Here is a 24,863-nt window from a genome sequence, read left to right as displayed (position 1 = left end):
GGGCCTCCAAACTGCTGCCTGCCCCAACAGGGTCCCAGAACCATCCAGAATGAAGGATGCAAGGCTGGGAGACAGGGTATCCCCATGGTTGGAGAAAGAGTGTGTTATATGGGTTACGAGTGTGAGCTCTGAGGTCTGCCTGGTTGAGTTCAAACACTGGCACTGTGAGTTACTAGCAATGCCCTTGGCTGTGTTGCTTTCAAAGCTGTGTCTCAGTTTCCCCATCTGTGCAATGGAGCTAATTATAGCATGTACTATGTAGGATGGTTGAAAGAATAAAACAAATCAATATTTGCAGAGTGCTTCAAGCAGGGCAGAGGACATAGTGAGTTCAGGAAGGCACGGCTGTTATCCTGTCGTCATCATCATCATCAGTTAAGGGTTGGGTTTTGGGTCACACCAGGGCTGGAATCCCAGCTGTGCCCCTTGTTAGCTCTGTGAACTTGGACATACTCATGACACTCTCTTAGCCTCCAGTGCCTTCTCAATAAAAGGGACTATTCCTGTCTACTTCATAGGGTTGTTTAAAGGAGATGAAGGGTGCAATATCAGACCCTCAGGAAACGTCGGCCAGCGTTGCCTCTGCCTTGAGGTGGGATACTGGACAGGGCCTCTGGTTCAGAGCCTCCAGGTGGCTCTGCTCCATGGCCTGTCTTCCTGTGGGAGGACAGTGTGCAGAATGTTTAGAAGAAAAGGGGAGGTTCTGGGGAGGGGAGCAGAGGGGAGGATTCCAGGAACCTCTGTCTTCCTTCCACTATCAGGGACAGAAAGCACTGGCCAGAGTGGCTCTCCCTGCCCCTGCCTCTCCTTCCACCACTCTCCCAATGTGCACACACAGCACTGTGAGCTGTGAGCATGAGAACAGGCCTTGGAGACTGGCAGGTGTGACTCACGGCTCTGCCATGCACTTACTGGGTGGCCTTGGGCAGGTCACTTAACCCCTCAATTCCCTCTATCGAGGGATAATTGTGCCTGCCCCACCTGGCAGCTGGAGAACGAATTAAATGAGATAATGTGTGTGGAGCACTTAGCACAGCTCCCAGAGGCGCCCGGATGAGTGCACTGCAAATGCAATCTCCAGCCCCCTCTCTGCCTCGTCTCCTCCCTCTGATCCTCACTTACCTCTCTCTGCCTTCCCACACCTGATCCATGGACTGTGTCTTTCCAGGCCAGACCTTTCCATCTTTCTCTCTGGGAAGATGGGCTCTGTGTCTAGGAGATGCCAGTGGAGCCGTGTGAGCGAGTGTGGATGGAGGGATAGACGAGTTTAGAAATCCCAGCCTACTCTTCTGATCCAGTTCCCCTGTGCCAGCCGCACAAGGGCCAAAGTGTGCTCTGCACGAAGCCTGGCCTTTGCTGATCCATTGCTGCCCGTCCCCGAGCCTTTACTGCCTCCTCAGGGTCCTCAGCTGCTGTCAGATGAAGGCTTGCTTCCAAGCTGTTCCTGGATTTTTACCTGCTCAGCCATAAAGCCCTGCAAAGTGATGAATCTGGGGATGAGTAGCTGCTTGCACAAGTGCAGGCAGGAGAGACGGGGACCAGTGCCCATATTTTTGCAGAGCCAACGTTTTTGCACCTCTCCTACCCACCTCACTGCCCAGGCAAGCAGGATGGTGAAGCCTTGGCTGTGGATAATTGTCAGGAGCATCCCAGGCCAAGCCTTGGTCTCCCATCAGAACTTTGGAGGCTGGACTTCTCTGTTGCCAGGGAAACCGGTGTGTTCCCAGGAAAGGAAACCACAGCACTTTAGCTGTTAAGACGCCCCCCTCCCCCCAAAATGAGTTCCCTCCAAAACGGATTCGCCCCAAAATTGTTGAGTCGGCAGCATCCTGCCTTCTCCCTGAGCCTGCTGAAATGATAGAAAATGCAATCTGCCCCTGACCTTGTGCTTTTCACCTCTTTTTAAAACATTCCACTGTAGCACAAGGACATGTTTTGTTTTTTCTTATTTATCCTCCTCCCATGCCAGCTGGGGCTCCAAGTCCTTCTCTCCAATTGTTGACTGGAGCCAGAAGGGAAAGGACTTCTACATCTTTTTTTTTTTTTTTTCCTTGTTCAGCTGTCAGCAGAAATAAAATAAGCAGGTTTATATTTGGAAAGCAGAGGGTCTCAGCCACCAGATCGCTATGTCCGGGGTAGGTCACAGCCTTTGTATCTTCTCCTCCCTCAACAACGGCTTGAAATTTGATCCACAGATTTGCAGAGTTGAGGGTGAAGGGAGGGTTTTTGGAGCAGGCCTGTCTTTACTCACTTTGACTTTTAAATGCCATTGGAGGATTGTGGATGAATCTTCAGTGGCTGAGAACACTGGACCTTGGAAGAGATGGTTTTAGAAAAGAATCCCCTGGAATAACCTCGGAGCAGTCAAGGTTTGGGCAGCGTCTGGAGTGTCTGTGTCCATTCCTGTCCATCGTCTGCTCCCTGTACAGGGAGGCTGGAACTCTCACCTGGGTCAGGAGGTTTCGAGGCTGTCTAAGGAGTAGCGAGGAGTCCCAGCCAGGCCCGATGACCCCAAGAGTTACTGTTAGGAGACAAAACCAAACAGGAAAGAAGGAAGAGAGAAATGTGGCCAGTGTTCACTTTCGGGTCCCTGGATGTTTTTGAGGACACTGTAGAGGAGGGAAAGGGTGTGAAGAGACTTGGGTCCAAATACCAGACACACACCCACCACCCACGACCTTTGGGCCTGGGTCTTCCCATCTGAACAATTGCCTGGCCCTGGATCCTGTCCAAGCCCTTCCCTGGTCTGTCCCATGGTCTGTGCTCTCGGGGTCACTTTGGGTGATCTGAGCAGTTAATTTTTTACCTCGAAGTGACTCTCTGTTCCGTAAGTAATTTTAAACAAATTCTCTTCCTGTCCTTGCACTTCCATGGGGAAAAACATGACCCACCTGGGTTTTTCACCGGCCCCCACAGACTGGCGTGTCCCAGGCTGTGTGTGCCTGCTAGAAGCCCTGGGCAGGAAGGGGCTTGGTGGGGCCTCCAGTGTTTTTTAGCCCCATTTGGGATTTCCAGCGGGTCTTTCTTGTTGATTCCCGAAACCCTGTCAGATCTTGCTATTAGCATGAGGCTCTCAGAGTATAGAGTAAACTAATGAATTACAGCATGATTACACAGCACATAATTAACTTTGTAATTAATATGCAACTGCCACTTAAACTAAAACACTGCTTATAGAGACGTACAGCAATAGTAAATCACAGGTCAGAAATAGCACTTTGGAATTTTCAAAAGAATGAGTGTGAGCAGGGAATCACTTAAGGCAGCAGGGTGAGTTAATTAAAAAGCAGATGAATGGTGAGAGTCCTGCTTCATTTCAATACCTTCTCCCTTAAGAAGGACCCCCGTGCCACCCGCCAGGCTGACTGGTCAAAGGGGCACTGAGCATGTGGTTTTATTTCCAAAATAAGACAGGCTTTCCCTGCCCACTCTCTTAGCCATCTGCCCAGCCACACTGCCCCTGCTGGAGGCCATGCCCCCTTGGCCCTTGGCACCTGGCTCCACCTCTCCTCCTCCAAGAAGCCTGTGGGTTGATCCCCAGCCTGGCCTCTGCAGTCTAGCCCTCTGGTAGGCACTCCCAGCAGGTAGGTTGGTACTGCTTCTCTGCCTTCACCTGGATTTTAGGCTTCTGGAAATCAGTGATGTCATCTTACTCTTTGTAATCCTTTCTTCCCCAGCCTCCTGCAAGAGTGTTAAAGCTAGAAGATGCCTTAAGAATCATCTCACCCCGTCCCCACTTCATCAAGGCCATGGAGTCCAGGGTCTGAGCGCTGTAGTCACACCACAATATGGCCTGGGCCGAGCAGAAATTCCCTCTCCCATGCCTGGCTCTAGCCCAGTGGACACTGCCAGTATAGCTGCGTGATTAGGCTGGAACCTCTGAAATGAGCTAAACCCAAGTTCCAGTCCCAGCAGCCTCACTGCCCAGCTGTGTGACCTTGGGCGAGTTGTGTAACCTCTCTGGGCCTCAGTTTCCTCTTCTGTGAAGTCTGAGCTGTGGTGCCCACTTTGCTGGGTTGGAGTGAGAATTCGATGGGATGATGTATGCGAAGGGGCCTTGTGCAGCGAGTGGGCTCCCGGAAAGCTCAGCACCCCAGCCATCCTCAGAGGTTTGGGGTGCAGGGAGAAATGAGTGACATCTTGATCAGCCCCTTCCTTCTGGGGCTGAGGAAATGGGCACAGAGAGGTCAGCCGTGTGTCCACAGTGCAGTACGCGTGCTGGCATGCTTGGGACCCCCAGACCAGGATCCTCCTGAGGAGACATCTTGTGTCCTGTGTCCCTCCCAGGCTGAGCACAGGTGGTGCAGAGCTGACCCAGGGCAGTGCCTGGAGAATGAATGAACCCAAGGGCCTCCCCCTGGGCAGCCAGAACCCGTGCAGTCTGCCACTCAGCTTCCCTGTTCCCGAGCCCCAGAATAGTGTGGAGATAGCTTGGTTTTGTGGATAGCTACTGGGCTTTGAAGTCTGATAGATCTGGGTTTGGATCTCAGCTTTGCCATCTTCTGATCTTGGGCAAGTTCCTTAGTTATTTTCAGCCTTAGTTTTCCCATCTGTAGATGGTGCCACTCATTCATTCTACCTTCGGCTATATTGTTATAAAGATAATTCACATAAAATACCAAATATGCGGCCTAACATAGTACATAATGAAGGACACACCTATTGTTCTTGTTACTATTCAGAATTATGAATGGAGATGTCAGCGTGACTGCAGGAGGGCCACCCACCTCTAGGGCCTCAGGTAGAGAGTCCTGCCTGCTGCCTGGGCCACCTGGGCCTGCACACACCCTGGCTTCTGTGCCTCTGGCTGCAGTCATTGCTTGGGTGGGACAGGGGAGAGTCATCTCCGCCTCAGGCAGCTCATGTGACCTTCCTACTCTGGCCTTTGCCCTTCCAGGAAGTGTTCTGGGCCGCTCTTCCCACCCCCGAGCCAGTCTTGCTGGGGGAGGGAGCCCAGGGCGCCTTCAGGCAGGCTTGTGGCTGGTTGGGTATATCCACGGTGGCCATGGCTTTCATGAAGCTGGACATGATACTGGATTCAGAATCCAGGATTCAGATCTTTCTGTGGCTTCTCTTCGCACAGACACCTTTGTTTCTGGTCACACCTTTGTGGCCAAAGCCCAGCTTGGAGCTAGGAATCTTCCTCCTGTCCCGCACCCCCCTAAGTATCCGCTCCCCCAGTCTTTTACCCGGCCAGCTGGCCCTCCTTGCCTCTTCTGTGCCTCTCCTCCAGCCTCTCCACCCTTGGGCCACTCCCTTTAGGTCGGCATTTCTCAAAGCAAGTCCTGGGGAAAACTAGTTCTGTGGGATTTTAAAATGTGTTTAGTGAAAAAAGCATTTTTGCCATCCAGTAACATTGGGAAAAGCCAGATTTCGTAAGGCCCTTCCCATGCGAGCGTGCTTTCGTGATCTCCCAGAGGAGGACAGAAGATGCAGCTTTCCCCAACTCATCTAACCGGGAATGCTTCGTTCAGGAGCACCTCCTGGGACCTGGTTTCCAAGAAACAGATCTGGGCAGAGCCATCTGGGGTGTCCCAGTCACCAGAGCACAGTGTGGCTTTTCTCTAATCTCCTGTCTTTATTAGAGATGGTGCCCAGGCAGACTTCATCTGGGCATCCAGGCCACTGCTGGAGGAGCTCACTTGTCCGAAAGCTCCTACCCTAATCCATCCTTCCTTCTGGAACATTTGTGACTGTGCTTTGCCACTAGAACAGAGTCCCTCCAGCTCCTCAACCTGGCATTCTGGCCAATGGCATGGGACCCCTGCCTCCCTCTCAGCTCCAGCCACCCACGACTTTTGAGGCGCCCTGTTGAGCTCATGGTATGGTTCCCAGAGGGCTTGTGGAGTGGTGGTGTTTAACTCTGTCATGCAGCCACCCAAGTCTCCGGCTCCAGCTTCCTTCTGCCTCTGATGGAGCCGATAAGACCCACCAGGGCACTCTAGAGAGTGAATGTTCACCTGCTCAGGGCGAGGCTAAGTTTCCTAGTCACTAGCCCAGTGAATCAGCACAGCAGCCTATGAAGTTGTACAATTATGATTACTGTTGTTATTATTTATAGATGAGGGACCTGAGGCATACTGAGGCTAGCATTGTGCCCCTGGGCACAGAAGCCAGCAAGTGTCAGAGCCAGGATGTAAGAGCCCAGGCAGCCTGGTGCCCTTAACCACTAAGCTATACTGCCCATCTAAGATGGGGTGAAACATGGGTCAACTTGTAAGGTTATAACACCGAAGTGCTTCGTAAACTGTAGAGCGCTGTGCACATTAGACTTTTCAAGTCACCAGGCAGCTTCAGAGCACCTAGCGTGATTTTTGTCTCTGTTGGCTTTCAGCAGGCAGCCAGGAAGCGTGTTTTTGGATTGCCTGTGGGGTGTCCAGCCTGTGCTTGGAGGGTTTCAGGAATGAGGGCCCTCTACTCTTGGGCTGAGGTGGCCCAGTCCCCTGAGTAGCCTCACACCCAGAGACTCCTCTAAATGAAGATCAGGCTAGACCCAGCTGATGCATGCCCCTCCCATGCCATGGGCTTTCTGGAGAGGAGAGCTTGATGAATCACTGTGCCAACCTCAGCCCAGCTCCCACCCCCGGATCTAGGGATGCTAGAAATCTCCACAGGGAGCTGTGGGGGCTGCCCAGGGCCTCTGCAGGGAGAACCATAGCTGCTTCCTAGTAAGAGCCAAGCCCCTGTTCCCATCACGCTTGGCATGGGCACCCTGTCCTACCCCACCCCCACCCCCAAGGCGGCTTGGAGCTCCCTAGGGCAGGCCCATTTGAGCTGTCTGTGGGCTGACCGCAGGCCTGGCCTGGGCAGGCATCAGCAGGGGTGGACTGGATGTGGTTGGGGCAGTTGGGGCTCCTGAGGCCTGGGTGTGGGCCCTGGCCCTGCCTCGGATCCACAGTGGGACCTTCAAGGCTCTGCTCTACGCTCCCTGCCCCAGGCCTCCGTTTCCTCATCCGTAAATGTTAGGATAGGCCTGCGCAGATCCCAGATCACTTCCAGATCTAAGCCATGAGGACTTTTCATTGTTTTTCCATCTACCACTTTTAGCTCAAATAAATGTCTGCCTTCTGATTCCTCTGTTTCCCCAATTTTTTGGTTTTTTAGAAATTAAAATATATATATATACCAACAGTGAAGAGCAGCTAACTAAAGGAGTACACACATGGGCTCAGGAGGAGCAGCCACTGCCCTGGGTCATTCACACCTCCCTGTGTGGCTAGGTAGAAATCACCTACCCACTCAGAGCCTCAACTTTCTCATCTACAAACTGGAATAATACTTGTTTGCAGGCTACTGTGAGACTGTGATATAAGGTTGCTTGAAATTGGCTCACCCATCCATAGAGGCTTTTAGCTTGAAAAGAACCTGGCTGTGACTCTCAGTTTAGGGTAAAGAGCACAAAGTCAGGAAACGGGAAGTTTGCATGTGGATCTGCTTGATGGCCTCAAGCTAAGCCCTCCCGTCTCTGGCCTCTGTTTACTGCCTTTTCAAAAATAGACCACCTAGACGACTTCATCTTATGTGTTGGTACCAGGTGGTTAACAGTGGCTGTGCAGAAGTGTGTGTGGAGGATAGGCTGGGCATGCCTGGATTCACTGAGAAGAGTGCAGTGATTGATTAGCCATGCCTGCTATGGGTGCGGGAGGTGGAGGGTGGTATGGATGCCACCTCCACCTCTTGCATACCAGAGCATTACCATCCCTATGCCAGCTGGTCCTTAAGGGCTGATCTAGTTCTGTCTGACTCTTCCTGGGGGATGCCATTGATCCTGCCCCTATTTGGAGCTCCTGCAGAGTGCCAGGTGGGATTTGGAGCCTTGGGGAGCTGGGGGTAGGGAGAGGACAATGGAGAATATCTCCATTCCTGGAGCCAGGGTGTAGGAACATCTGCTAGGTATTTACACCCTTCTAGAGGGCACCAGCTGGTGTTGGGGGGGGGGTCCTGCCTCTGTCTACAGTCACATCCTTCCCTATATCCTCCAAGGGCCCTCGGGTAACTGTTCTCACCCCTCTCTTCCCCACTTCATGGCATCTGAGCCTTTGGAGTCACAGACAAGAGCCTTGAGGCAGAGCCAGGACAAGGACACTGCATGAGCACTGCTATCCTGGGAGAGGATAGCAGTGCTGGCCTGGGCCCAGCACTGGACGGGCCTGTGACTCCCTATCTCCACCATCCTCAGCACTCCACAGCAGTACTAGTCACCTTCCTCTCACTCAGGGAAGTTGGGGCTGGGGAAGGCAGTGTCTAGTTGAGGGAGGTCTGCCACCTTCCCATGGAAAACATGATACAGAAAAACATGGGCTTTGTAATCAGACCTAGATTCAAATCCTGGCAATTGTCAGTAGTGTGACCCTAAGCAAATCATTGGACCTCTCAGAGGCTCAGTTTCTTCATCTGTAGTAGCCTCCGTTTCTTCATCTGTAGTACTGTAATAATAATTGGAACAGCATGATAGAGTTTTGAGGCTTAACTGATGTGACATAGAGAACCTAGTGTTTAGCACATATAGGTTTGATAGTTGTTCAGTACCTCTTTCCACTCCGAGGAAACAAAGTGTAGGGGCGTGGCCTCCTTGGGAATGAGAGAAAGCCCAAGGGGCCTTCTCCAGAGCTGAATCCAACCCTCCTTTGCCTCTTGGGAAGAGAAGCTGTCAGAGAAAGTTCACTGTGAGGTCAGGGATTTGGAGTATGGCCAGAGGATGGCAGGAGGGTTTGGCCTCAAGGGCATGGCCTAGGCCCTCTAAAGTGTCATGTGCCCAGAAAGACAAGGCACACCAAATGCAGCTAGGATCCCAGCCCTGTGTGGGTCGGGTCAGTGGGCTGGCCCCTTTGTCAGGGCCACATCGCTGAGTGTTTCCTCAGGAAACTGTCACTTCTGAATTAACTTCTGTGTCCCAGGGCAGGTTGTTAGGCATAGCTGTATGGGGCTGACTGTCATGAAGCCACCACTCTGAAATGCCAAGGTTACATTATGTTATCCCACTAGCCAACATTGACAATGGGTGTTCCCGTGAACAAGGATGGGTGTTGGGAGATTGGATCATGGAGAGAAGTGGGTCCACCCTTCCGGAAGCTTTGAGTGCCAAGCCAAAGCATCTGAACTCTGTGGCGAGGCAGTGTGGAGCCGTGTCAAGTCTTGGCACAGGAGCACTGCCCTGGTTGAGGAAGGAGGGACTGAATTCTGAAGAGTTGTGGTCCGAGTGCAGAATTTCACTTTTTAAAACACTGTCCCCTAAGTATTCATTTGCTCAGCTCCTCAACACAGTGGGGCAGGGAGGAGATGGACTTTCCTGCTTGATAAATAAGGATGCAGGCTCAGGAAGGTGAAATAGCCTCTCACAACCTCATAGCCAAGAGGTCTGGCTCTCAGGACCACCGCCTACCCAGGGGCCCCACCCTGTGCAATGACTCAAGCTGGCCCGAGGGCCTGCTCCAGTTGTCCTGCTAAGAGCTGGAAGCAGCTGGCCCTGTGCAGCTGCCCGGAGCTGCCTCTTCCATCCCTCTCCCCATCTCGTCTCCTGTCTCTCTGCCCTTCTTTCTGACTTCCCTGAGGTAGGGCACAAAGTCACTCTCCTACTGTCCTTGCTTCACCACCACCCTCTTCCTCTGCATCCAGCCTGTGTGCCTGGTGCAGGCTACCGAGGGTTGGGAATGCACGAGCCACCTGCGACGTGACCACAGGCAGCTTCCACACCTCTCTGAGCTTCTACTCATTACCTTTAAGGTGAGGAAGTCATCAGTCTACATCAGTGCTTGCCCATTCATACTATGTTTAAAACAATTCTTTAATTCACTTAGGTCTGCTATTGCTACCTAATTTAACTGCATCCTAAATAATAATATTCATGAACTCATCAGTCCAAAAACTTCACTATGAGAATGTAAAAGGTTTGTCCATGGACCTAAAGTCATCCTTGTCCCACCAGCAGTACATGTATCTCTCTTTGGGAACCCTCAACGGGGTAACCAGTGTCTATCTGAGTCCTAGGATCTTCTGATTAGGGCTGGGTGATGGGTTTTTCAGCTCTCGCCACCCTGGGTCTCATGTACACCCAGCGATGGGCATGCATCCACCTGCCTGTTCACCCATCTAATGAGTACCTGCTGAGTACCGAGCCCTGGGCTAGACTAAGGGATCTGTAACTGGAAGACATTCCAGCTGATGGAGAGACAGATGCAAAGACTCAGCCCTCATCTAGTGCCGCTAAGATGGGGGTGTGTGACAGGGACATGGAGGGGATAGGGATGGAAACCAAGAAAGAGCACGAAAGAGTGACAGTTGAGCCATACCCTGATGGATGGGAGGTGTCCAGGCATTGCGGGCAGAGGGACAGTCAGAGGCAAAGACATGGAGGTGCGATCTTGACAGCACAGTCTGGGAGGCAGGGAGCAGCCCCACGTTGGGGACAAGGGATAAGTAGTGAGGGCTGGGGGCCAGGCCGAAAAGGATCCCAACTGATGCTGGCATGTGCAGGTTGGCAGGTCATTGCTGAGCCCAGGGCTCATGATGTTTGTCCCTCTGGGAGTCTAAGGCTGATGAAGGGGCTGTCTGGAATGTCCTCTGGACCCCTAGGCTTTCCGTCCTCGCTGTGTCTTGGAACGCAGCCTCTGCTCTCGGGCTGTAGGCAGAGCCGCCCACTCCTTCCACTGGCACTGCTTGTCCCAGGGGACCTAAGCTGCAGATGTGCATGGTGATTGAATCATTTCTGCACACCACTGCTCACACAGCTCCCCGGGGACCCCCACTTGCCTGTGCAAGCTGTCATGAGATGTGTGTGCTCAAGTGCATCTGTGTTGGCATCCAGCATGTGCACATACCTGCTGTGAAGTATGCAAGGGGGCACATGTGTATGTGCCTATGCACACATGTGTGCTGTGCAGACGCCTCTCTCTGGGTGCGTGTGCATTATGTGGACTGATGAACTAGTGAGGCCTCAAAGGTGGGAAATAAAACACTTGTGTTGGGACAGCTGACTGTTCGGTTGGCTGCCACCCTTGGGAGCTAGCTGCCTGTGGAGCTCCACATTTCTGTGGGGCAGCTAGAAGCACCTCATCCCCGTGTCCAGTGAGGAGCCCACTGAGGGCTCTTTGCCTCCCCCAGCCATGAGACAGTTGAGATGCTTCTCTCCTTGCTGACTTGGCAGCCCAGAGATATCCAGGGCTCTACTTGGACCTGTCAGAGGGGCTCCAGCCCAGCTCTGCTCACGATGCCCTCCGTGTCCTCTTCCTCTCCCCACCTCCGCCTCCCACCCTGCCGCATGAGGGCATGAGGCGGGTGTTCCCAGGCCTTTTCAGCTCTCAACGTTCTATCCTCCAAGCAGCCCTCTATGCATAATAGCCGCTAACTTTTCTTGAACTAGTCTTCTGCACCAGGTGCCGCCAAGGGTAGACACCCTTACTCTGCTGGGTGGTGAGAAGTGTAAATGGAAGCTTGGTCCCGAAAGACGTCCCACGGGAGTTGGGAAGACCGGGCTGACTGCATGTTACCATCCAAAAACTTCCATTTGCCCAACTAAGCCCAGCCAAGTGTAAGGTGCAAGAAGAAGAAGCACAGAGCTGTGAAAGGGGCAGCGTCGTGGCCTTGGGCTGCCCTGGAAGAACAGCTCCCGGGGCTGCCGGGCCTTCAGCCTCCCCATGGACCTGCCTTGGGACAGGCTTTGCAGCTTCAAAAGTAGGCATTCTCCTCTTGTGGGGATGGAGTTTTCCGAACAGCCGGAGCACCTCACAGGGAATCCTAAGAGGCTGGTATTTGACAGGCTGCCAAAGGCTGGCCAGCCCGATCCTGTGCTTTGCAGACAGCGAAACGGAGGTCCAGCTCTCTGCCCTATTCACTCAGCAGAGCAGGGTCCTGATCCCCCAGGCTGATTAGCTTTGCATGGCTCCTAGCTGCTCCGTCCGACCAGGAGACATGGCTGGGGTCCTGAGCCGGGATGGGGGTAGCCTGCTTGGTCCAACCCCCCATTCAGGGGCAGTAGGAAGGGCTGAGGCCACGGGTGCACCTGGGGCCAGGCCGACAGTGATCTGTTGGGCGGGAGCCCGGCCTCTCTGGCTCTAGAGCTGCAGCCACGGAGGATTTGTAGCGACTTGTAAAGGCTTAAAGGAGTCCAGGCGCCCGGAGGCGGAGGCAGCGGCCCAGCAGAGTGGCGCTCCTGTGGCGAAGGGCGACCTCTGCTGGCCACCAGGTGCGTGTCACCTCCCAAAGGTGGCCAGTGTGCAGGGAGCCCAGTGATGCAAGTGACTGGATTTGGGCAGGTTGGGTGGAACAAGAAGGTCATCTCTTGGGGCCCAGTCACAGCCGGAGGTGGGGACTACCAGGAGGCTCTGACTGCCAGTCATGGGGTGTGCAAAGAACAGCACATTAACAGCTGGAAAGGTAGAGGGTTTGAATCTCAGCCCAGCAGCTTTCCGGCTGTGTCACCTTGGGCAATTTGCTTCACCTCTCTGAGCCTTTTAAGGATGAAGAAAATTAGCACTGCATAGGGCCTGGCCTGGTGCCTGAACATAGCAGGTGTAGAGCAAATGGAAGATCCCAGCCTGCCCCTCAACAAGCTGTCTCTTGCATGCCTCCCTCAGCGCACCCTTCCTCTCTTTATGCCTGAGACCCTTTGCTCTCTAGGCCTTTGACCCTTTTACTCCAGAGACTGGAGCCTCCATCTCCTCCATTCCCGGGGTTAGTAACCGCAGTTCTCCATCATTGACCTCAACAGTTTAAAAATGTCACCTCACCTGTAGGTGCCTCCATAATCCGCTAGCCATTTGTTCTTTTATTAAGAAACACGGGACATACCGCTGTCCCTGTTGTCTGCGATGTCCCTCCTGCCATCCGTATACCCACCCTTGCGTCTCACAGGTGTCGCAAGCCCAGACATTCACCCCTCGGTTCCTGTGAGCTGCAGCCCTGCCTGGGAGCAAAGCCCCCCTGGGACCTGGACCCAGCCCAGTGCCCCTTGGCCTTGAACAAACCACTGATGGGCCCCAGGCTCCTCAGAATAAAACCAGCTGAGGCAGAGGGGGTAGATAGGGGACCTGAAAGCATCTTTGGCCCTTAATATTCCAGGAATCTTTCCGTCCAGAAGCCAGTTCAGTCCAGCCGCTGGCCTCCAGACAAGACTGCCCATGACCCTGCGTGGGGCCAGCCCGAAGGTGGACAGTCCCATCTCCCAGTTTGCTGTTTCCTTCTTAAAGCAGGACCTGGGCCCCCGCTACGACTAAACAGAAAAGAACGGCCTCTGAGCCCCGTGGTCGCCAGCTGGGTGGATCTAAGCTCCTGTGCCTGCCTGGGGCTTCCAGGCATTGTCATTCAACAAGCATTTATCAAGGCCCACCAGGCTCTGCCCCCGGACACAATGTCAGGAGAAAGTTCCTTTTGAGAGGTAGACCCTTATGAGGTCACTGAGTTGCCCCTCTGCAGCATCCTGTTCTGCAGATGGGGAAACCAAGGCCAGGAAACCAGAGAAGCCCACTCGAAGTCCATCCTGGCTGGGGACACCTGGATGCTCACTGGAGTGAGGGAGAGGACGGAGGGCCTGGAAGCGCACCTGGAACCTCCACAGTGCTCAGGTCTGGCCCCCAGGTCACTTAGGTTTGTCAACAGCGCCCCCTGCTGGCTGCCTGGGCCGCCGGTAGCCCTTTGTCCTGGTGGGCAGTGGCCTGCCGACAGCGGGATGAAGGCCTGCCAGGCATGAGGTTTCTTTGTACTTCTCTTCTATCTCCTCCAGCTAGGAGCTGAGCCAACCCAGGCCTTTGTGGGATGGGTCTCCCTGTCCTGGCTGGCTGTGAAAGTTGAATTCTCTGTTGGAACCCTGGCTACCAGTGTTCACCCATGCCCCCATGTGGGACCCATGCCTTCACCACCGCATGGGTATCACATGGTGCCTGGGAGACCACCAGGGTCCTTTGGCTCTGATGGGGCCTGGCACCAGGAACTGAGATGGCCTTGCTGAAGGTGGCAGTGTCTTGCTGCTGCTCTGGGCTCTCTGTGTCCTTGTCTTCCCCACCATGGTTTGTCCCTGGCCCCAGGAGCCTTTGTCATATGGACGCTGGCTGAGCATCTGTGTGGGTAAACTCAGGAGGACAAATACAGCTCCCGCTTGGGTGACCTACAGAAGTAGCAAGCAGAGCTGCCCTGATCATGCCCCTGCCAACCCAGACCATACACACACACACACACACACACACACAAACCTGTACCCTGCCCCCTCCCCAGGACCTGTTCAAGAGTGAAAATTGTAAAGGGAAAGCCAGGATTCTAGAGCTGGCTCCTATCCAACAGGCTGTAACCTCCAAGCCTCAGTTTCTTCATCTGTAAAATGGGGATGTAACTACATTCTCTTATCTGTGCTTTGCCTGGACCAGTACCTGACTCATAGGAGGAGCTCAGCACATGGTCATCTAGTAGGTAAATGTGGGCTTGGACCAAGAGTTCCTTGAACACAAGAAAATGATTTCATTTTAATCTCCGCACGCCCAATCCATCTAGCCTAGGACCCCGCACAGTGTCGTTGGTAAAAAGCATTTGGGCCGGGTGCGGTGGCTCACACCTGTAATCCCAGCACTTTGGGATGCCGAGGTGGGTGGATCATGAGGTCAAGAGATCGAGACCATCCTGGCTAACATGGTGAAACCCCATCTCTACCAAAAAGACAAAAACTAGCCGGACGTGGTGGTGGGTGCCTGTAGTCCCAGCTACTCGGGAGGCTGAGGCAGGAGAATGGCATGAATCCGGGAGGCAGAGCTTGCAGTGAGTGGAGATCGCGCCACTGCACTCCAGCCTGGGCGACAGACTGTCTCAAAAACAAACAAACAAACAAAAAGCATTTCTTGGGAGAGCAGAAGCATGTACAGATGAGCAAGTGGAGACTAAAGATGTTTGAATGGATGAGTAGACAGCTGAACAGGTGGGCATTTGTTTTTATTATTGTTACTTATTTATTTTTTAAATTTTCTTTTTGGAAGCTCCCTCACCCCCCTCCTCCTTCCCCAGGCAGGTATTTCGATAGATAAATGATGGGTGGAGAAATTGGGCGTCAGGGTGTGACATGTGTGATGGGTGGTGGGTGGGATGAATGGAGGGATGGTTGGCAGGGTGAGGGTGGAAGAAATAAATATGGGTAAAACCCCACTTTCCCCTTCTTGCTGTAGAGCTCCAGAAAGCACTTATCAAAAATACAAATTCCCAGATGACCCAGCAACTCCACTTCTGAGCGTATGTTCTCTAGACTAATTCACACACGTGTGATGTGCCGATATGAACAGTTATTCCTGCAGCACTGCAATGATAAAAATTTGGAGCCGGGCGCAGTGGCTCGCGCCTGTAATCCCAGCACTTTGGGAGGCCAAGGTGGGCAGATCGCCTGAGGTCGGGAGTTCAAGACCAGCCTGGCCAGTATGGTGAAACCCCATTTCTATTAAAAGTATAAAAATTAGCCAGATGTGGTGGCAGGTGCCTGTAATCCCAGCTACTCGGGAAGCTAAGGCAGGAGAATCACTTGAACTTGGGAGGCGGAGGCTGCAGTGAGCCAAGATCACGCCATTGCACTCCAGCCTGGGCAACAGAGCGAGACTCAGTCTAAAAAAAAAATTGGAAAAAGCTTCAGGGTCCCTCATTTCAGGCTGGAGTGTGAGCCCCCTGAGCAGAGGGGCCTTGTCTGAGGGCTCAAGCCTTAGAACAGCACCTGGCAGGGGGTCAATGGGCAGATGTTAGTTGGATAATGCTTCATCATACCTAGGAATACTGTGCGGCCGTTAAAAAATGAAAAAGTGGCCAGGCACGGTGGCTCACACCTGTAATCTCAGCACTTTGGGAGGCCGAGGCAGGGGAATCACGAGATCAGGAGATCAAGACCGTCCTGGCTAACACAGTGAAACCCCGTCTCTACTAAAAATACAAAAAATTAGCCAGGCATAGTGGCAGCAACTGTGGCCTCAGCTACTCGGGATGCTGAGGCTGGAGAATCGCTTGAACCCGGGAGGCGCAGGTTACAGTGAGCCAAGATTGCGCCACTGCACTCCAGCCTGGGCGACAAAGTGAAACTCCGTCTCAAAAAAAAAAAAAAATTTCTTTGTGTCTTGATGTGGAATAAACTTTGAGATGTATCATCAACAGGGGGGAAAAGAAAGCAACGTCCAAATAATGTGTATAGAATGTTATTATTTTATGTTTTTAAAAATGTGGCAAGAAATAGTGTGTGTAGATATTTGCTTCTAGATGAGACTCTCCAGAAGGGGGACTGATGGCACTGGTTCTCCTAGAAAGGGCACCAGGGGACTGGGGACAGGGCCTGGACCCAGGACTGGATACCTTTGTGGACTTTCTGATTTTTGAACCATGCAAATGAATTACCTTCTCAGACACACATGGAGCAATGAGAATTGCAGCAAGAGCTACACATCCTTTAAAGCAATTGGAGGAGGAACAGGACTTTCTTCCAAAGGCTGGGGCCAGGCAGTGGTGTTGGTTCCCTCAACAAGCGTGTGTAGAAGGCAGACAGGCAGGCAGACACAACCTACACTTCCACCAGCTGCGAGGACTTGGCACATCTGGGGCCTCAGTTTCCTCACCTGTAAAATGGAGATGATCCTAGCCTTACAGAGTGTGTGTGAAAAGGAAAGGAGAGGATGCAGGTGTCCAGCACGTGAAAAGTCCTGGGTGACATGGCCAGAGATGAGGGGTCTTTAGTGGGGAGTGTGGCAGAGTAGTAGAGAAGGCTTAGGGCCCCAGGTCTCCTGTCCAGCACCCTGGATCTGACCCAAGTGTCTGCAGCCTGAACTGTCCACTGGGGTCAGGAGGGCAAATAGAGCTGGCAGCGGGCAGACTTCTACCTTGGCCCAAGGACCTGGACCCCTAACAGGGGGTGGACTGGGGCTGTACAGTCCTTCCTCTCTCTACCTAGATCCCCGCCTTTGCTGTGTGGCCTCCCTGGAGCGGCCTGGGGACTCCCAGGGCTTTTTCGAGCCGAAGGAGCTTCCTGCACTCGGCTCTGTCATCCAGAGGGAAGTCCCATTCATGCTAATGGCCCTGAGCACTTCCTTCTCCCGAACTTCAGGAAGGGTGAGCCTAGTGCCAAGCCATCCCTGCACCCGCACTGTCAGCCTTGCACAGTGGAAACCGTGGGCTGGCAGTCAGGAGCCCTGGTTCCTGGTTTGGGCTCAGACATTGCTTGATGTGTCACCCTGGCTTTTCCCTTTCTGTCTCTCAGCCTCAGTTTCTTTATCTAGAAAATGGGTGTGGTGCTCATTCTTATCCTCCTTTTCCAGGAGGGCAAAGTGAAAAAAAACCAGAGTTGTGAGTAGTTTATAAATTATGAACAACTCAAAGCCTGAGGGACTGGGGGGGCTGGTGCCACCTGAGATCTCCACTCAGAGCACATGTGCATGTGCAATGAAGGTCGTCATATGGGAAGGTCCCCCTGTATGCACATGTATGAACACACACACACACACGTACACATGCACACACACGTGGGCTAAGCCCTGAACCAGGAATCCAAGGGGAATTGCCATTCCTTCCACCACCCAGAACACACATGCACGTATAGAAATGTGTGCACCTGGCTGGGCGTGGGGTCTCACACCTGTAATCCCAGCACTTTGGGAGGCTGAGGTGGGCAGATCACCTGAGGTCAGGAGTTCAAGACCAGCCTGGCCAACATGATGAAACTCCGTCTCCACTAAAAATACAAAAATTAGCCGGGCATGGTGGTGGACACCTGTAATCCCAGCTACTCAGGAGGCTGAGGCAGGAGAATCGCTTGAACCTGGGAGGCAGAGGTTGCAATGAGCCGAGATTGCGCCACTGCACTCCAGCCTAGGTGACAAGAGCAAAACTCCATCTCAAAAAAAAGAAAAGAAATGTGTGTACCTGCATGTGCAGTTCCTTATCCCCTGGTGGGTATGCCTGCCCAGTGCTCACATGTGCCACACATGGAAAGCACCCAGAAGCATTTCCTGCCCTCAGCCCAGTGGGGTACCCCAGATGCAGCCCCACAGGGCCCAGCAAAGGACTCTGGAACCTGCCAGTGTTGTGGCCAGAGGGCAGTTGGGAGGCTGCTCAAGGTTGGCAGGTCTGGCATGATCCAGTGACACCCTCTCTTTTCTCTTCGCAGGCTGGACAACGTTCATGGCTCTCGGGTAGAACCTAGCGAAACGGCCAGAATGAATTCTATGGACAGGCACATCCAGCAGACCAATGACCGACTGCAGTGCATCAAGCAGGTGGGTGTGGGGCAAGGCACACTCCAAGGGTGGGGCAGATGGGGCGGGCAGAGCAGCAGGCCTGTGCTGCAGCAGCAGGGCATCTGGCGGGTGCTGGCTGGAGATGATGACAGGGCCTTCTGACCACCTACCTATCGAGGCCGTTATTGGCATGCTGGCACTGACCAGCCTAATGCTGGAATCACATGCATGGGTTTCAGTGCCAATGCTGCCCTGTCCCTTTCCACACCCTTCCCAGCTGTGTGACGTTGGGCCAGTGTTGTGGCCTCTCTGGGCTCTATTTATGTGCAAGGATGCAGTGATGCACCTGGCACTTCCATCTCTCTCCCACCACCTCCCTCCCTAGAACTAAGCTCCCTGCCCCTTTGCTCCAGTTGTTCTCAAAAAAAAAAAAGTCACAGGCTGGGTGTGGCAGCTTACACCTGTAATCCCAGAACTTTGAGAGGCCAAGGTAGGAAGAGTGTTTGAGCCCAGCCTGGGTAACATAGCAAGACCCTGTCTCAGGGAAAAAAAAAAACAAAAACAAACAAACAAAAAAAAACAAAGAAAGAAGGAAGGAAGGAAGGAGAAAGAAAGAAAAGAAATTAAAGCTGAGAAAATTTAAAAATATTTACTAATTTGTTTAAAAATAAGAACCCATTATAGGCTGGGCCCAGTGATTCACACCTGTAATCTCAGCATTTTGGGAGGCTAAGGGAGGAGGATCACTTGAAGCCAAGAATTTGAAACCAGCCTGGGCAACATAGTGAGACCCCATCTCTATTTTTTAAAAAAGAAAAAGCCACAAGACAAGAGGTCCTAGGAAGTCATATCATTTTACAGGAAAGGAAAAAAGTACAGAGAGGGGAAAGGGGTAGCCTGAGTCCACTCAGCCCCTCTGGTGCTGGGAAGACCTAATTCCAGAGAGTGCCATGGTCCCCACCCTGCTGAAGCTCACACCAAGCCCAAGAGGCAAGCTGCCCAGGAGTTCCTCTATTTGGACTGCCGCGAGGTGGGGAACCTTTCACAGGGGCGCCCCCAAGCGGTGGCCAGGAGTGACGCGCCCACCTGCTGGGCCCAGCTCCCACAGCCCAGGCTGGCAGCTTAGCTTCCCTGCACAGACCCACCAACGTTATTCACTCCAGAAAGGACCAGGTACAGCGAGAGGGGCACGGGCTTTGGTGTCAGACGCCTTGGACCCAAGTCCCCATTCCTTTGTGGACCCATGGTGGGATCTCAAGCTAGTCCTCCATTTCTCTGAGCCTCAGTTTCCCCATGTGTCAAATGGGGCCTACCTCGTAGGATGCTGTGAGGATGTTGCGGGTGATGCATGTAGCCCAGCCCTGGTGTGTGGTGGTTGATCAGCTAATGGCAGTGGTGGCCACTGTCCTCAGTATGTCAGTGACAGGGAAGGGAGTGCTGGGGCTCGGGCCCCTGGCCTAGGCCAGCTTAGCAGGAAGCTCAGGCAACCAGCACGGGCTGCTGGCCCCCGGGCTTCAGCCAGGCAGAGCTCACAGCCCCCTACCCACCCAGTCTTCCCTCCCTGAGGGCCAGGACCCAGACGGAGCCTCCCCAAGGTGCCTGCCCAGTGGAACTGAGGCTGTTCCTCGAGAACGAGGGGTGTGTGTCCTCTTATTAGCATCGAGCAGAGGAATCTTGGAGTCCATGCAGGGTCTGTGGAGAAGAAATTGAAGAAGGCTTGTTACAGACTGAACCCAGCCCAAATGGCTCTCCCAAATGCCAATTACACGCCTCTGCTCACCGTGGCAGAATAGAAACCAGACGCCAAGACTCCCTCCTCCCCCACACTCCCTCCTCCCACTCAGGGTTCTGCAGGGCTCTTTCCTAGCTCTACCTTTCACTCCGTTTCTCTCACCCTTGGCTCAGCTGGCAGTGGCCCCGCCCTCCAATGGGATGCTCATGCCTCCTGTGCATGGGACCCTCCGCATGGCAGGCACACCATTCCTGCTGAGACCTGCTCTCAGCCTCTTTCCTCTTGGCACCTAGCTCTGTATCACCAGGGGTCAGGGTGCACCTGACTTCTTTGGCCCTCCCTGGATCCATCTTGGGCAGAGGCCCACCAGAAGCCCCTCACAGCATGGCACACAGCTCAGTCACCATTCCATCGCTTACAAACTATGCAGCCTTAATTTGCTGCTTCACTTCCCTTCATCTATAAAATGGGCATCATAATTAATGCACATTCAACCAGCACATGCCAGAGCCCGCACCACCCTCCCTCACCTGCCCCGGCACACACGTGCATGGACACACACAGAGGGCTCTGCTTTTGAGCCAGGCAGTGGCGCATTTGTGAGTGTGCCCAGCTGCCCCCTGGGCCATCCAGAGCTCCCTGCATGCTCCATGCCCCCCCCCCCCCCCCACACCTCCGGTCAGACACAGCTCAGTGCTGACATCTGTCTGCTCCACAGCTGCCCTAGAAGTCAGCCTCGGCTGGCTGGGGACTGTTGATTCTCAGGCATCCTGTAACCTAATCAGAAGAGAAAGGCAAGCATGTCTGCACGAGCTGAGATGATGGATGTGTCGGCTGTGCAGACTTCGGGCTGGTAGGGGCTGTGGTTCCCTCACCTCTCCACACAGCCTTCCCTTCCTGCCCTCACCTTGGTTGTAGCCTTTGTTGGCGTTCACCAACACCCACCCTCTGCACCCTGCTGCCCATGTCCCCTCACAGCCTCTATCTCAGCTGCCTTTGCCCCTTCTTAGCCTCTTGGTACTCGGAGAGCCAGTGCTCCCTCTCTGCAACATGCCCTTCTCAGAGATCACTGGCACATCCAAGCTCCACATGGAGAGCCCTGCAAATCAGCTCATCCCTGCTCAGCAGCTGCCCTGAACCCCAGGGGCCCTTCTGAGCATCTGTACCCTATCCCTGAGCTTGAACACTTCCTGGGCACCCAGCTGTCTCACCTACTCTGCTCTGTCTCTCTGGAGCTATGGGCCGTATAGGAATACATCAGGTCTCCCACCAGGTTGAGCTCCTTGGGGGCAAAGGACATGCCATATTCATCTCGAAATCACAGAGTCTAGCATAGCATCCAGTTCAGAGTGGGGCCCAACTATTTTAGGTAGGCTGAGGAGAGGTGTGGACTGATAGATGGATACATAAGAGAATGGATGGATGGACATATGGGCAGATAGTTAGATGGGTAGGTGGGTGCACATGTATAGATGATGAATGGATAAATGGATGAATGAACAGATAGGTGGGTGGCTGGATAAATTAACTTCTGGATGGATAGGTAGATGAATGAAGGGATGGATGAGTGGTGGATAAAGTGGTGAATGAATGAATGGGTGGGTTGGCAAGCAGACAGATGGATGAATTGATTCATTTAGGATGGATGGATGGATGGATGGATGGATGGATGGATGGATGGTTGGATGGATACATGCATAGATGGATGAATGGATGAATCATTTGATTCACAGATGGACTGGTGGACAGATGGATGGATAAGATGAATTCATCATTTCAAGGCATTGGTGTGCCCTATTCCTGCCCCAGCAGACTCAATGGCATTGGATATAGCCCAACTCTTTTGAGGAATTATAGAGATGGGCAGGCTTTCTGGTGGGGGACAGAGTACTAGTGTCCAGTAACAGCCACAGTTAGGGAGTCCTCTGCCTATGATTCAAACGTGTGCTCCCATCCCCAGCCCATCAACGGCTGGCCAAGCTCACCCCTGCCCTGCCCTGGCCCAGCTCACCCCTGCCCTGCCCTGGCCCCTCCCTCCACCTCCCACTTGGGCTCATTCTGCAGTGGCCACGTTGCTGGCCTACACAGCAGCCTCACCATCCTTTGGACAGTTAACTGCTCCCCAATCATTTCCCATGGGGTTCAGCCTTGTGCCAGCCTTTGAGGTTCCAGAGGTGAACAGGAGGCTGTTTCTCCCCTTAGGAGGCTCACAAGAGAAACAGGGAACCATGGAGGGGCCCTGGCATCAATAGCAGTAGCAGTCTTTCCCTGGGCTCCTGCTCTGTAATGAGTTCCTTGTTGTTTCTCAACTTTGCAGCAGCCCTGAATGCCATCACTACCCCGTTTCACGGATGAGGGGTCTAATGTGCAGCAACGTCTTCTGAGCTGCATGGCTCAGCAACTGAGACGGGGTTTGGGCCATGTCTGTCCTGCTTATTTCACTAGATCACTTTGTCTCTCTGTGCACTTCAGTCACCTCATGGTTGAAATAGGTGACAAGGGCACAGAGAGGGGAGGGGGCTTGGCCAAGGCCAAAGAGCTGCACAGTAGCCAGCAGTGTATTTCCAGCACTTTGGGAGACTGTGGTAGGAGGACTGCTTGAGCTCAGGAGTTTTAGACCAGCCTGGGCAACATAGCAAGACGTCGTCTGTGTTAAAAATTAACAACAACAACAAAAAGTAGCCAGGCATGTTGGTGCACACCAGTAATCCAAGCTACTTGGGAAGCTGAAGTGGGAGGATCACTTGAGCCCAGGAGATTGAAGCTGCAGTGAGCTATGTTTGCACCACTACATTCCAGCCTGGGTGACAGAATGAGACCCTGTCAAAAAAAAAAAAAAAAAGCCAGCAAAGGGGACACTTGATGTTTTCTTCAGCAATGAGGTGTACCCACAGCCTACAGGCCACACAAGCTGTCTGGGGTGAGCTCTGAAGGCTGGTGAGATACTGAAGGCTGGGCACTCAGGTGCCAGAACCAGACTGGGCCTCTGAGATGGACCTCAGAGGCTACCCCTGCACCCAGAGCCCCAAAGTGGGGTGCTGTGACCAGCTGGGGGCAGGCAGCTCTGAGGCAGCATGCAGTGGCTCCTGACCCTGCTAATTTGGTGTGACATCACTGAAATAAACAGAACAACTCGGTTAGCCAGGGTGGCTGGTGGGCAGGAATCAGCTGATTTGCATGGCTTTCCACGTGCAGCCTAGATACCACCTGTGGCCTCTGAGGGGCATGCTTTAGAGAAAGGGCACAGGAGGCAGAGGTGAGGACCCGCCGCTGCCCTCTCAAAGGGCTTGTTTCTGTATGTTGAAATTCCTCCTATCTCACACAATTCAAATGCAGGGAGCACTGCCTTTGCAGAAGGAGCCAGGGCTGAGAGCGGCCACGTGCAGCTGTACTTCCAGGAGAGCCTTTGGGAGACAGAGTCAGGTCCAAGGGCAGCCCCACGTGGGAGCACCCCATGCGCCAGGCACTTTGCCAGGGGCTGTATAAGCCTCATCTTGTTTAAGCCTCACTGCGGCCCCATGACGGAGGGCTTTGTTGCTGCTTGCCTGCCCTCTTTCTCTCCTACATCTCTTTCTCTCCCTTTACTTCCATGAAAGGAGGACATTCTCCTTCATTTCACTTTCCTCCACCCATTTTTAAATATCTTGCCTTGCATGAACCACATTGTAGCAACAGTCACGGAACCTTAAGCGAAAGAAATAAAACCCCACCACCAAGTCAGGTTCTGTCATATCCCCATTTTACAGATGAGGCTACTGAGGCTCAGGGAGCTGAGGTGACCAACCTAGGTCAGTGGTTGGAAGGGGGTGAAGGCAGAGTGTGGAACCCCATAGCTCCCTTGCCAATTCTGGGCCCTGCGGCTCCTAAGCCCCTCCCTGCCCTGGCTCTGGGGCAGGCTCATGCTGCAGGTCGAATGGAGGGACTGCCCTGGGTGGCTCCTGTTCTGTTGTTTCTCCCAGTACCAAGGCAATGGGACCTCAGGAGGTGCCATCATCTCTGCAGTGGTTCACACTCCTGCGCTGTGGATACCCTCCAGGAGTCCTTCAGGAGGACACAGTCAATTACAGCCAGAATCTCACCTTTGCCCCAATCTGCTCCTTGCCCCTAGCCACATCTTTTGTCTCCTGGACTCAGTACCCAACTCAGAGGGCCTGGGGAGACAGATAAGAGTGAAGGGGGGCATGGGAACCACCCCTTTGCTTTGCACCTCACCCACCCCACCAGCCCTGCAGCCTGGGCCTGAAGCAGAACCAGGAGGCCCAGCACCCTGGCACCAGAATTCAGTCTCCATCGACTCAGACTCTGCCTGGCAGGGGCCTGAGCTCAGGCTGACTTCCCCAACCATGTCAGCAGCCTCAGAGCGGATCCAGGCAGGGCCCAGTAAGTCACACACAGCAGCCCCTAGTGTGAGGACAGTACAGGCACGTGTGCTTCCTCCACCCTCCCAGCTGGATATGGCCTCCCCTAATCCATCACCTTATGTGGCTAGGACAGAGCAGGCTCCAAAGCCAGAGCTGGTGGGAGCCCAGTCCTGGGCTTTGATGGCGGCGGCTGGGCAGTCGGGGGTAGTCAGGAAGGAATCTCCAGGGCCAGCCTGTCCTGGATCAGGGAGGGAGAACTCCCAGAACCCTGCAGGGATCACCTTCCGCCACCCCCACCAGCATCCAGAAAGCACTGTGCTATTAGTCATCAGCCTTCTCTAGACCTTGGTTTTCCTGTCTTTGCAGTGGGGCTACTAATCCACCAGGGTGGGGATGGGGGTGGAGGTGGAGGTGAGGGTGGGGGTGGAGGTGGGGGCGGTGGGGTGGAGTGGAGGTGGGGGTGGGGGGACAGTGGGAGCAGGCATGCTGAGCACAGGGGGTGAAATCGAGCATGAGGAAACTCACTGATCCCAGCTACCCCTTTACCCCTTTCCGTGAACCTCCTCCCCAGTGAGGCTGGGGTCTTCCCACCCCAGA

The 24,863-nt window shown here is 53.6% G+C and overlaps 1 protein-coding gene across 5 annotated transcripts in view; it reads left to right on the top strand.

The window, feature by feature from the left end:
* ZMIZ1 (zinc finger MIZ-type containing 1) overlaps nucleotides 1-24,863 on the top strand; it is a 250,401-nt gene that overhangs the window by 119,042 nt on the left and 106,496 nt on the right. For all 5 annotated transcript variants that reach the window (XM_054503119.2, XM_063669902.1, XM_054503121.2 and 2 more), the window contains exon 5: nucleotides 18,104-18,212. In XM_054503119.2, the coding sequence (XP_054359094.1) occupies nucleotides 18,153-18,212 (60 nt within the window). In that variant the 5' untranslated portion in view covers nucleotides 18,104-18,152. The remainder of the gene's footprint in view (nucleotides 1-18,103; nucleotides 18,213-24,863) is intronic.

The sequence above is a fragment of the Pongo pygmaeus genome, chromosome 8, assembly GCF_028885625.2.
Source record: "Pongo pygmaeus isolate AG05252 chromosome 8, NHGRI_mPonPyg2-v2.0_pri, whole genome shotgun sequence".
Taxonomy (NCBI): domain Eukaryota; kingdom Metazoa; phylum Chordata; class Mammalia; order Primates; family Hominidae; genus Pongo; species Pongo pygmaeus.
This window is presented reverse-complemented; position numbering and strand designations above follow the sequence as displayed.